This window comes from Colletotrichum navitas (assembly GCF_030913465.1).
Source record: "Colletotrichum navitas strain CBS 125086 chromosome Unknown LY79scaffold_57, whole genome shotgun sequence".
Classification (NCBI taxonomy): domain Eukaryota; kingdom Fungi; phylum Ascomycota; class Sordariomycetes; order Glomerellales; family Glomerellaceae; genus Colletotrichum; species Colletotrichum navitas.
In genome coordinates, this window is record NW_026850603.1 from 251,055 (window position 1) to 263,827 (window position 12,773).

The 12,773-nt window shown below is 35.6% G+C and overlaps 2 protein-coding genes across 2 annotated transcripts; both read left to right on the forward strand.

The window, feature by feature from the left end:
* The first annotated feature begins 50 nt into the window (after positions 1-50).
* LY79DRAFT_562306 (MIF4G domain-containing protein) lies at positions 51-2,925 on the forward strand. Its single transcript, XM_060558460.1, has 2 exons — positions 51-2,617; positions 2,676-2,925. Exons 1-2 carry the CDS (start codon positions 333-335, stop codon positions 2,764-2,766), a joined length of 2,376 nt encoding a protein of 791 aa, XP_060411327.1. The 5' UTR covers positions 51-332; the 3' UTR covers positions 2,767-2,925.
* An 836-nt stretch (positions 2,926-3,761) lies between these two features.
* LY79DRAFT_562313 (dihydrolipoyl dehydrogenase) lies at positions 3,762-5,795 on the forward strand. The gene is made up of 3 exons (XM_060558461.1): positions 3,762-4,022; positions 4,086-4,935; positions 4,997-5,795. The coding sequence occupies exons 1-3, from the start codon at positions 3,808-3,810 to the stop codon at positions 5,612-5,614; spliced, it is 1,683 nt and encodes a 560-aa protein (XP_060411328.1). The 5' UTR covers positions 3,762-3,807; the 3' UTR covers positions 5,615-5,795.
* Positions 5,796-12,773: the final 6,978 nt, after the last annotated feature.

Below are 12,773 nucleotides of genomic sequence, written 5' to 3' on the forward strand. Positions count from 1 at the left end.
TGAAAGGGGCCTAACTAGACCACCTAGTAGGCTAGTACCTAGGTCCTTACCTCGATAGACATCTTGTGGCGCCCGCGGGCTAGCTGGTATTCCCCGCTGTTGGTGCCATGATTTAAACCCCGTTGCTCCACTAAAAAGTTTCCTGTGATGTAGATAGAGTCCATCGGTGTCTTCCAGCGAAAGCTTTTGATCCGAATATTGCTAAGCCACCTGCACTTTGCCATACTTCAAATCGCCCTGTGGCCAAATATTTTCTCCAAAGCTTCTGACACTGTCGTCCCTTCACCCTGACAAATAATTCCCTGCCCCGGATTGCAGACGTAATCACCGCGATGGCCCCAAAGCCGCTTGTCGTACCCCCACAACTCTTGAAAGAGATTGGCGCACCAGAACTAGCTGGCACCTTGCGATCTAATGGACGGTGGAAGAGCCAGGGTCAGAACAGAAAAGACCGGCGAAAAGCTGAGAGGCAGTCGAAGAAGCAGCGGCAGGCAACAGCATGGAGGGATCCCTCCAAACAAATCCAGCAACATGTTGAAAGAGGTCAGAATGAGGACATTGACCAAGACTCGTCAGGCGATGAAAAGAAAACGCCGGCGCAGCAACGTCACGAACAATTCTCCCACAAGAAGCGCAAGCGAGAAGACCTAGGAGAGACAAACGACAGCGACGAACTAGAGCAGCCACCAGCGGCGAAACAACCATCCCGTGGAATGCAAGAGAAATTGGCTAAGGACGATGCCGAGATTGAGCAGCTCCAGCGCAAGCTGGGGATGAAAAAGGGTCGCAAGTCATTGCCCAAATCTTTCAAGGATGACGGTCTGGAAGATTTGCTAGGCGATCTCAATGATCCCAGCAACTGGGATGAAGTGGGCGGCAAGATGAAGAGTGAGGCCGAAGAGTGGCTGGCGCAAAAACGTCAGAAGGCGACTGAGACACTTGCGAAAGCTCGGCGCGCTCCAGAAAGCGAGGAGGACTATGAGGATGAGGGAGACTTCAGCGTCGAGCTCGATTTTACTCGTGATGACGACAGCGACAGCGACGGATCTAATGACGACGCCATGGTTTCTGAAGATGATTCACATGACCAGAGTTCTTTTGAAGGCTTTGATTCGGGAGAAGAGGAGACAGCACAAGACACCAAACGCGTCAGGGAGAACCCCTATCTACCTCCGATTGCAGCCGGCACCCAGCTGCCAAAGTATATTCCTCCATCATTGCGAGCAAAATCTGGCGGCGATGCAGACGTGGAGGCTCAGATCCGTAGGCAATTGCAAGGCCCTGTCAACAGAGTGGCTGAGGCTAACCTAACCTCCATTGTCGGCGAGATCGAAAAAATATATCAGAATCATCCAAGGGGCCATACCAACAAGATCCTCACCAGTCTTCTAATGGCTCAGATCTGCGACCCCACGAGCAAGCCCGACACGTTACTGGTGCTATCTGCTGGATTCATTGCGGCCCTTTACAAGGTCATCGGTGTTGACTTCGCAGCACACTTCCTCACTACGTCCGTGGAACGATTTCAGGTCGAGAGGGAGAAAGCAGTTGCAATGGCGGCTGAGCAACGGATACCAACCAAAGAAACATCCAACTTGCTCACTGTGCTAGCGGAAATGTACATCTTCCGCGTTATTAGCAGCAACCTCATGTTCGACTTTGTGCGGATTCTTCTCGGCGACCTCTCAGAGCTAAACGCTGAGCTCCTTCTACGAATTGTGCGTGTTGCGGGCCCCCAGCTGCGCAAGGACGATCCATTGGCCCTGAAAGACATTGTCAGCCTGATTCGCCCGGCCGTGGCCAATATTGGGGAGGGCAACCTGACGGTTCGCACAAAATTCATGATTGAAACAATCAGCGACCTCAAGAACAACAAGATCAAGGCCGGCGCACAGGATTTGGTCATTCTCAATGAGCATGTAACTCGCATGAGAAAGGTGTTGGGGTCCCTCGACACGCTAAAGCTCAAAGCTACGGAGCCCCTGCGAATTGGGCTCAAAGACATTGAGAACGCAGATAGGACTGGCAAGTGGTGGCTGGTTGGTGCCAGCTGGGCGGGTCAGAGCGCGCAAGACGCGAGGCTAGGAGACAACAAGATCGAGGTGGCAGCTGGGCCAGAGTCCAGTAAGGGTGCCGATGGCGACGATGATGTTGTCGTTGCAGATGCTGATGACCTGGCCACACCTGACTACGCCCAGCTTGCTCGAGAGCAGGGCATGAACACAGACGTGCGAAGGGCCATCTTCATCGCCCTGGTGGCAGCAGCTGACTACCAGGACGCGTACATGCGAATTCTTAAACTGCGGCTCAACAAGTACAATCGACGCGAAATTCCCAATGTGCTGCTTCAATGTTCGGGGGCACAACAGCACTACAATCCCTACTACACCCTTGTAGCAAGAAAGTTTTGCAGCGACTCGAGAATCAAGCACGCGTTCCAGGACACGCTGTGGACGCTGTTTCGCAGACTTGGCGAGCCCTTGTTTGGAGAGGAACCAGAGGAAGAGGACGAGGAGGCAGCAGATGATCGGCGGCTTATCAACACTGCCAAGATGGTGGGAAGTCTAGTTGCCGATGGCTCTATCGGGCTCGGGATCCTCAAGCCTCTCAACTTGGCGTATGTCAGGGAAACGACGAGTTTGTTTGTCGAGGTGATGCTCATCACGGTGCTCCAGGAGTGCAGCCGAGTCAAGAATAAGAGCTTGGAGCAGGCCCTTAGCTTACCTTTGGGCAGCGGCTTGGCCCCAGCCCTCGCACGAAGCCTAGGCTATTTCCTGCGCAAAAAGGTGCGAGTCACGGATTTGGTTAGTAACAAGAGGGAAACCAAGACGGTCAGAGAGGCCTGCAGAGTTGCTGAGAGGTTGCTAGAGAGGCCAGATATTGATGCGGTATAGTAGTAGGAGGGTGGTCTTGGTAATATGCCTAAAAAAAGAAAAAGACAAAAAGATATCAACATTGGTCCCTCGATACTCCCATGGTTTGAACGGCTTCTTCCTGACATACCTACCGTCATGAGAAGTAGGCAACGATATTTCGGCCCGATACAGCCGAACAGTTCCGTAAGGTAGAGCGAACGGCCGGTATCTTTCTTTCATGGGTGCAGGGGAACGAAAAGGATTAGCTGGAGGTCAGAAAGTGCGTCTTTTTCGGACGACTGCGACGTCAAAAACGCCGGTGTTTGCAGTCTGGAACGGCTGATGTTACCTCAACACGGGAGATGACGGGGAAGACCAGAACGTTGGGAGGCGCTGTACGGAGTAGTTCTTCGTGGGTGTGTCTGTATCCTGTACATCAAACAGCCGCTGATTACATAATACCAACAAGGCATATATAGTAGTATCATCTCATTGGCTGCATTGGTCTGAAATCATGCTCTGTCGACGTGCTATCAGTAAACAGCAAAAGTTGAATGTAGTGGGCTGCTTCACTTGTCAATTGCTGGACTGGCTTTGAAAGCCATGATGCAACGATCTATACCATGCATGTACTGTATCGGTTTGAAAGAAGACCTCGCACAATGTGCTTCTGGCCCTGGTTGTTGGTTGGTTATGCCTCGGTCAGTGGTCTGCCTGAATTAGAGCAGTAACAGTGTAGGATATACGGTGCTAAGAGTGAGATTGCAACAATAATAGAAGAAAGCCTGACTTTTTAGCACAAAATTAACTACGAACACACCAACGATAGCAGTAGTGTAATGGATGTGAGGACGACAAGAACAATGATAGGTAGGCTGAGGTAATCATGTCTCTACTTCGCCCACGCCCCGGTGTGCGGTGCTACCTTCCCTTCGAAAAATTCAAGCCCCCAATGACCGAGAGCTCCAATTCAATCCGAAGCTCGCCCAACATTGACCACCCAAACACACATTCGCCCCATTCAACGAGTTGGCTTCCGACTTTCCTCCCTCCACCATTTCTCCCAGTGACCGATCACCGCGCATTTCCATCGGATCAAGCCACCATGCTCTCTAGTCGATTGATACCGCGCTCTGGAGCCAAGTCGGCCTTCCGAAGACACGCTTCGTGAGCCCACAAGTTCATGTTCCCGCGGTCATGTCTCATTGAGCTAACCAGTATTGCGTGTAGTCTCCCCACCGTTGTCGCGCCCATTCAGCTGTCAAAATGGAGTCGCGCCTACGCGTCGGCCTCTGAGGAGAAGGACCTTGTTGTTATCGGTGGTGGCGTTGCTGGCTACGTCGCTGCCATCAAGGCTGGTCAAGAGGGCCTGAAGGTCACCTGCATCGAAAAGCGAGGCACGCTCGGCGGAACCTGCCTCAATGTCGGCTGCATTCCCTCCAAGGCCCTTCTCAATAACTCCCACCTTTACCACACTATCAAGCATGACTCAAAGAACCGCGGTATAGATGTGTCTGACGTCAAGATAAACCTCGAGCAGTTCATGAAGGCCAAGGACACTGCTGTCGGGGGCCTGACCAAGGGTGTTGAGTTCCTCTTTAAGAAGAACGGTGTCGAATACATTAAGGGCGCTGGTACTTTTGTCAACGAGAATGAGATCAAGGTGGCCCTCAATGACGGAGGCGAGACCTCGGTTAGGGGTAAGAACATTTTGATTGCTACCGGTAGTGAAGCCACGCCCTTCCCTGGACTGGAGATTGATGAGAAGCGTGTCGTCACCAGCACTGGTGCTCTGTCACTTGATAAGATACCCGAGAGCCTTGTTGTCATTGGCGGTGGTATCATTGGTCTGGAGATGGCCTCTGTTTGGTCTAGACTTGGAACCAAGGTGACCGTCGTTGAGTTTCTTGGGCAGATTGGCGGTCCTGGAATGGACACCGAGATCGCCAAGAGCGCGCAGAAGATCCTCAAGAAGCAGGGCATCAACTTCAAGACAGGTACCAAGGTTATCAGCGGTGACAAAGCTGGTGACAAGATCAAGTTGGAGGTCGACGCTGCCAAGGGTGGCAAGCCCGAGACCGTAAGCGCCAACACGCTATCCGCCTCTACATTGGTGAATGAGTTGCTGACTGGGCGAATAGCTCGATGCTGACGTCGTCTTGGTGGCCATCGGTCGCCGACCTTACACTGGCGGACTAGGGCTTGAAAATATCGACCTCGAGCTGGATGAGAGAGGCCGTGTCATCGTTGACTCGGAATATCGCACGAAGATTCCCCACATCCGTTGCGTTGGAGATGTTACCTTCGGCCCAATGCTGGCGCATAAGGCTGAGGAGGAGGCCGTTGCTGTGGTTGAGTACATCAAGAAAGGACACGGTCACGTAAACTATGGTGTGATCCCGTCTGTCATGTACACCCACCCCGAGGTTGCCTGGGTCGGCCAGAGCGAGCAGGATCTTAAGTCGCAGAACATACCGTACCGGGTCGGCACTTTCCCCTTCAGTGCCAACTCCCGCGCTAAGACCAACCTGGATACGGAGGGCTTGGTGAAAATGCTGGCGGATCCCGAGACGGACAGGATTCTGGGAGTTCATATCATCGGACCTAACGCGGGCGAGATGATTGCCGAGGCCACTCTTGCGCTCGAGTACGGTGCGTCGAGCGAAGACATCGCCCGAACATGTCACGCTCACCCTACCTTGGCGGAGGCATTCAAGGAGGCTGCTATGGCCACTTACTCGAAGCCGATTCATATGTAGATATAGCAGCCAAGCATGCTAAGAAGCAAGGTGATTAGTTTGGCGTCCTGGAAGGCTTAGGCAAACAATACATGTACTTTATATTACCTAAGGGTTAGAAGATAGACGTTTAGATACCTAGTTTGTAGCATAACGTAAAACCCTTTAAAATACTGTAATAACCTGAAAATATAAAAAGGAGTATTATTACTTAAATAAGCCTATAGTATTTTTACCTTATATTATATTTATATATAAAGAGCTTTTGCTAATAGTAGCTTTAAGTTTAGTAGGTAGCTGTTATAACCTAGTAAGCTATAAGTAATGTTACCTTACTAGGACAAGATAAACAGTAGGTAGAACAGTATTTATATAGAGCTAATACCTAGGAGCAACTTAGTCAGCGCTGTGAGCTAAATACCCCCTCCTTACAAAGGGGGCAAAAGAATAGGGTTGCTACTCTAAAAAAGGGGTTACTAACCCCTATTACAAATACCTTCACTTTTGCGTATATAATATAGTATAGTTAACTTTTTATTTCTTAAAGTAATAACACCTATAATATTATATAATAACAAGAGTAGTATTAATTAATAGCCTTAATTAAGGGCTTTATAATAGTATCTTTTTTTCTTTTTTATATAATAACTATAAATTTATATAACTACTATAATATAGATATTACTTTTATTATTATTTACTATATACTACTAGTTCTTTTTTACTTATATTAATAAAAGTATAAATAAGTAACTTTATAGTATAACTTTTATAGCCTTTTAGCTATTTATTTTATTTTTTATAGTAAATATTATAACTTATATTATAAAGAACCTTATTATATTAAAAGGCTAACTATTAGTATTATTACTAGTAATAGTAATAATATATAACTATTATTATTATTATTACTGTTAGGTATACTAACTAAATTTTACTTAATATAACTAAATTAATATTCTTATTAATAAGGTTATTAATATTTATAAAGATCTTAAGGTTAATATTATAATATTAACTATTGTAGATAAATATTAGAGTTATTAGGTTAACCCTAATAACTTATTACTAGTAAATCCTTAGATATTTAGCTATAGATTCTCTAAGGATTTATAGGCAATAAGTTAGTTATTTAACTAACTAACCTATAATAATTATCCTTTTTTTTATATATATAATAGAGAGCTATAGTTACCTCTATTATTTATTAATTACTACTAATATATATAGTTAACTATATTAAGTTATCCCTTGGTGTTACTAATAGTTAAGTTTTAGCTTTACTACATCTATAGCTATATTAGCTAATACCTAGTTAATATTATCTTAACTAAAAGGTCTTACTATATACTTAAATTAGTTAAGTATTATAAGGATATTACTAATAAGTTAGTAATAGGGTACCTTATAAGGTTATATATAGTTTAGTTCTAGTATATAGTACTAGAACTAGTAGATCTTTTAGTAGTTACTAGAATAGTCTATTATTAGGCGTTAGTATACTACCTATTTCTATTATAATTATTCTAGTACTATATAGGTCTTCTAGCTATAGGAACAGGGGCTAGGTTTAACTTCTGCCTATTACTAAAGACTTCTAAGTATATAAGCCTATAGACCTTAGAAAGGTAAAGCTAGTAGTTAATTAGTAACTAGTTAAGCTATAAAGTAATAGTATATAATTTAGCTTAGTATATAAGAAGTAGCCTACGTTAGGCTTAGAGAGACTAGGTATAAGAAGGTAATATCTAGTAGTAGGTGTTACTAGATGTTAGGCTACCTAGAGCCTTTAGGGTTTATATAACCTTATACTCTAGAGTATAAATACTAGCGCTAGTATAAGTGCTCCTTAGGATATATTATATTAGAAGGGGGGTAATTATAAGGATATTACTAATAGGTTAATAATAAGGCACCTTATAAGGTTATATATAGTGTAGTTCTAGTATATAGTACTAGAACTAGTAAATCTTTTAGTAGTTACTAGAATAGTCTATTATTAGGTGTTAGTATACTACCTAATCCTATTATAAGTATATACTATAGTAAAGAAGCTAAGTTAAAGTTAATAGTAAATTTCTTTTTACTTTTAGTATTATTATTATATTACTATAGATCTAAAAGGTTAAATAAGATATATAGTTAATTTTTTTAGTATAAACTAGCTATTATTTAAAAGTTAGTTACTTTATTTATTTATTTACTTTTTAATATTTAAAAGTATTATATTACTACTAGACTTCTTTTTCTTACTTATAGGCTATCTTTTTTACTAGTACTTATTAGTACTATATTTTTACTTATATTATCTTTATAACTTACTTATTATTTATTTTCTTTATATTTATAATAGTAATACTAGTTATAAAGAAGGATTATAGTTTAATAGCTTAATATTACTAGCTTTTTTATTATTATATTTTTAGTTTAGTATTTTAGTCCTTAAGGTATTACTACTAGTACTTATAGGTAAAAAACTATTTTATAATTAACTTACTTTACTACTTTAAATCTTTTCTTTAAAAGACTACTTTATATATTACTATATTTCTCTTTTATATAGTTAGTAGTAAAAATTACTTTATTAAAGTAGTTATTATATAGTAATTAATAAATTAAGTATAATAGTATATCTTTATTACTTTATTATATTTTTTAACTAGTTAGCTAAGTATAATATTATTATATATAGGCTATATACTTATTTTCTTAAACTCTTTTATAATATAAGTAGTAGTAAAGACCTTTCTAACTATAGTATTAAAGGTAGTAATAAAGTTATTATTAGAATAATTAGTATTCTTAATATCTAGGTAGATATTTTACTAGAATATCTAGAACTAGAATAACTAAGACACTAGTTATAGCCTTTATATATTACCTATCTAGCTAGAACCCCTCTTCTAGATTCCTTTTACTCTTTAGGTAATAGTAGATAATTAATTAAAGATCTATTACTTTAACTAGCTAAAAGGCTTTACTATTATTAGTACTTACCTATTATACTAATACTAATTAGTGTTTAGTTTTACTATAATAGTCTAGCTAGCTATTATAGTAGAATTAACTATAGATTAGTAAAGTTACTTATAGAAGAGATAACTATTACTAGTTAACTATTTATATATCTAAAGTAAGTAAAGACTAAAAAATATCTCTATAAATACTTTTACTATAATATTATACTAATTACTTATTAATAAGTTAATTAATAGATTTATAACTAATCTTTTTAACTAATAAAAACTTTCTTAATTTATATTTATAACTATATAAGCTTTATTATCTTTAAAAAAGCACTTTTAACTATAAAAGATCTCTTACTTTATATACTAAGTAAACTAATAAGAAAATTATATATTTACCTATATTTTTACTTAGTTAACTTAGCCTTACTTATTAATATACTACTAGATAGTTAAATTATTAAATAATTAAATAAAAAGCTACTAGATACTTAGATTATTAGATAGTTAAATAGTTAAATAGTTAAATAAATATATAAGTAAAGGTCTAGTTTATAAAAGAAAAGTTACTAGTGTTAAAATAATTAGTATTCTTAATATTTAAGTAGATATCTTACTAGGATATCTAGAACTAGAATAACTAGGACGCTAGTTATAGCCCCTATATATTACTTATTTAGCTAGAACCCCTTTTCTAGATTTCTTTTACTCTTTAGGTAATAGTAGATAATTAATTAAAGATCTATTACTTTAACTAGCTAAAAGGCTTTACTATTATTAGTATTAACCTATTATACTAATAGTTATCTCTTCTAAATATAAGGTTATTTTTTATATATATTTATAGAGTATTATTTATTAGGTCTTCTTAAAGTATTAATAAACTTCTATATTTATTAGTTAAAGAAAGTATATTATATATAGTAAAAAAAAAGTAAAAATAATATTAAAGTTAATATAATATTATTATAATATTAACTGTTATAAATAAATATTAGAGTTATTAGGTTAACCTTAATAACTTATTACTAGTAAATCCTTAGATATTTAGCTATAGATTCTTTAAGGATTTATAGGTAATAAGTTAGTTATTTAACTAGCTAACCTATAAGAATTATCTTTTTTTTTCTTTATATATAATAGAGAACTATAGTTACCTTTATTATTTATTAATTACTACTAATATATATAGTTAACTATATTAACTTATCCTTTAGTATTACTAACACTAATTAGTAGTTAACTTTACTATTAACTATATAGGTTAACTTTACTATCTAAACTATAAATTAGTAAGGTCTATAAGAAGAGGTAATTATTACTAGTTTATTATTTATATATCTAAAGTAAGTAAGTACTAAAAAATACCTCTATAAATACTTTTACTATAATATTATACTAATTACCTATTATAATAGGTTAATTAATAGATCTATAACTAGTCCTTTTAACTAGTAAAAACCTTATTAATTTATGTCTATTATATATATTAGTAAAGAAGCCTATAGGTTATATAACCTACCTCTACCTCTTTCTTAGCTAGCCTTTGCTTACTATAGGTAGCCTACTTCTTCTAGTTAGCTTTATTATTATAGTTATTACTAATTATTATAATATTAACTATTATAGATAAATATTAGAGTTATTAGGTTAACCCTAATAACTTATCGCTAGTAAATTATTAGATATTTAGCTATAGATTCTCTAAGAATCTATAGGCAATAAGTTAGTTATTTAACTAACTAACCTATAATAATTATCCTTCTTTTCTTTATATATAATAAAGAACTATAGTTACCTCTATTATTTATTAATTACTACTAATATATATAGTTAACTATATTAACTTATCCCTTAGTGTTACTAATACTAATTAGTAGTTAACTTTACTATTAACTATATAGGTTAACTTTACTATCTAAATTATAAATTAGTAAGGTCTATAAGAAGAGGTAATTATTACTAGTTAATTATTTATACACCTAGAGTAAGTAAGTACTAAAAAACGCCTCTATAAATACCTTTACTATAATAGTTTATACTAATTACCTATTATAATAGATTAATTAATAGATCTATAACTAGTCCCTTTAACTAGTAGAAACCTTATTAATTTATGTCTATTATATAAGCTTTATTACCTTTAGAGAAGTATTCTTAACTATAAAAAACCTTTTACTTTATATACTTATAGCTAACTAATAATTATTTACTATATCTTATTTATTATAAGCTCTTTAGCTTACTAACTTCTTTTCTTATATATATACTCTTTTTACTAACTAATAGTGTTAATAAGTAGCTAATATAATAGCTTATTATTTTTTCTTAAGTTATTTACCTATAAGAGTATATTTTTCTTTAACTATTTATACTACTAGTAGTAATCCCTTTAATAAATATATATACCTTCTAGTCTACTAGAAGAAACACCTATATTTAAGAGGTTATTAGGCTAATAAAGGACAATAGTAAATAATACTACACCTATAAGTAAAAGACCTAAGCTAAGATAAGTAAGTATAATAAGCTTATAAGTAAGTAAAGGTTATAAGCTATTACCTTATTACTTATAAGGTAATAAAAAGAGGTTTATAGTAAGTATAATATACTACCTAATATAAAGTAATAAGTAGTAGTAGTTAATAATATCTTTACTATACTTACTAACCTTATATAGTGTATTCTCTTCTAGTAATAAGAAAAAGACTATATTAAAAAGTTACTAATTAACCTTATAAAGAAGTAATAAGCTCTTATACTTAATACTATTACTATATTTTATATTAGTAGTTATAAGTATTATAACTATATTAGTAGTAAATTACTTTACTATACTTATAAGAATTTTAGTAAATAGTCTATAAATAACTTTAAGGTAATTAACTAAAAAGTCTTAATAAGCCTATATAACTTCCTTATTAATTATAGTATATAGGTTAACTATAGTAAATACTTATTAATTACCTAATATATATTTAATACCTTTTAATAAAAGAAAGGTACTTACTAGACTAATAAGATAATTACTATTATTAAAAGATTATTATATAACTTTAAACTATACTTTAAAGACCTTAACTTTATTAAGAATATTTAAGGTTATAATATAATCCTATATAGTAAAAAACTAGCTAAAGTATACTTATTATTAGTAATTACCTATTAGACCTCTTATAATAAGTTAACCTTTACTTTACTACTACCTTTATTAATACTAAAACCTTATATAATAGCTAAAATCTATAGCCTATATATAATAACTATTATACTACTATAAAAGCTTTTATTAACTATAGTAATATTAATAGTAATATTAAAGTTAATACTAAAGTAAATAAGTAACCTTATAAAAATATACTTTAATAACTAGGCTATAAAGTACACTAGTAGCTAGTATAAAACTATTAACTTAAAATTACTATTATTTTATAACCTATTATTATTAAGCAGTATATTTAGGGGGCAATTTATGTAGTTAAAAGTGGCTTATTTCTTCTATCTATAGTACTATAATCTATGTTCCTTAAATATTGCCTTGCTTAGTAGATTCTGCCGCAAGTATTTATATTTAGGAGCAAAGGTTAGATTAATAAGCGACGTCATTCTAGAAAGCAGTGTTAGTCAGTAATATCCTGTATAACACACCCCCTTAGGCGTTAGCGTAGGTCACTATACGCCTAAATATAAAAGAAAAATAGTTCTTTTAGTGTATAAGGGCTAGTTATTATATAATTATAGGCTATTAGTATTAGGTGTTCTTATTAGTAAGGCTACTTACTATAGGGCTAGCCTACACGCTAGTAGATATTTACCTTAAGGCTAAATTTATAGTTACTTTTTTCTCTTTTTCTTTAATAACTATAATAATAATTATAAGTTATATTATTATTTTTATTATAATTAATTACTAACTTATTATCTTTTATATTACTATACTACTTTACTTAATTACTAATACTTCTTTTTCTTTTAGATGTCTTATAAAACTATTACCTTTAGTAAAGCTTATATATATACCCTTGTAGCTACTGTAGGCCCTAAGGCTATAGTAGTCTTGCTGCTGCGTAACTACTATAGTTACTATAAGTGCACCCTGTCTCCTCTTAAGGAGGAGGAGAAGACCTTTAGTAGGTCTATAAAGGAGTAAGAACCTCCTATAGATAAGTCTTATAAGTATTATCTTATTACTAGTTAATTAATTTTAGTGCTAA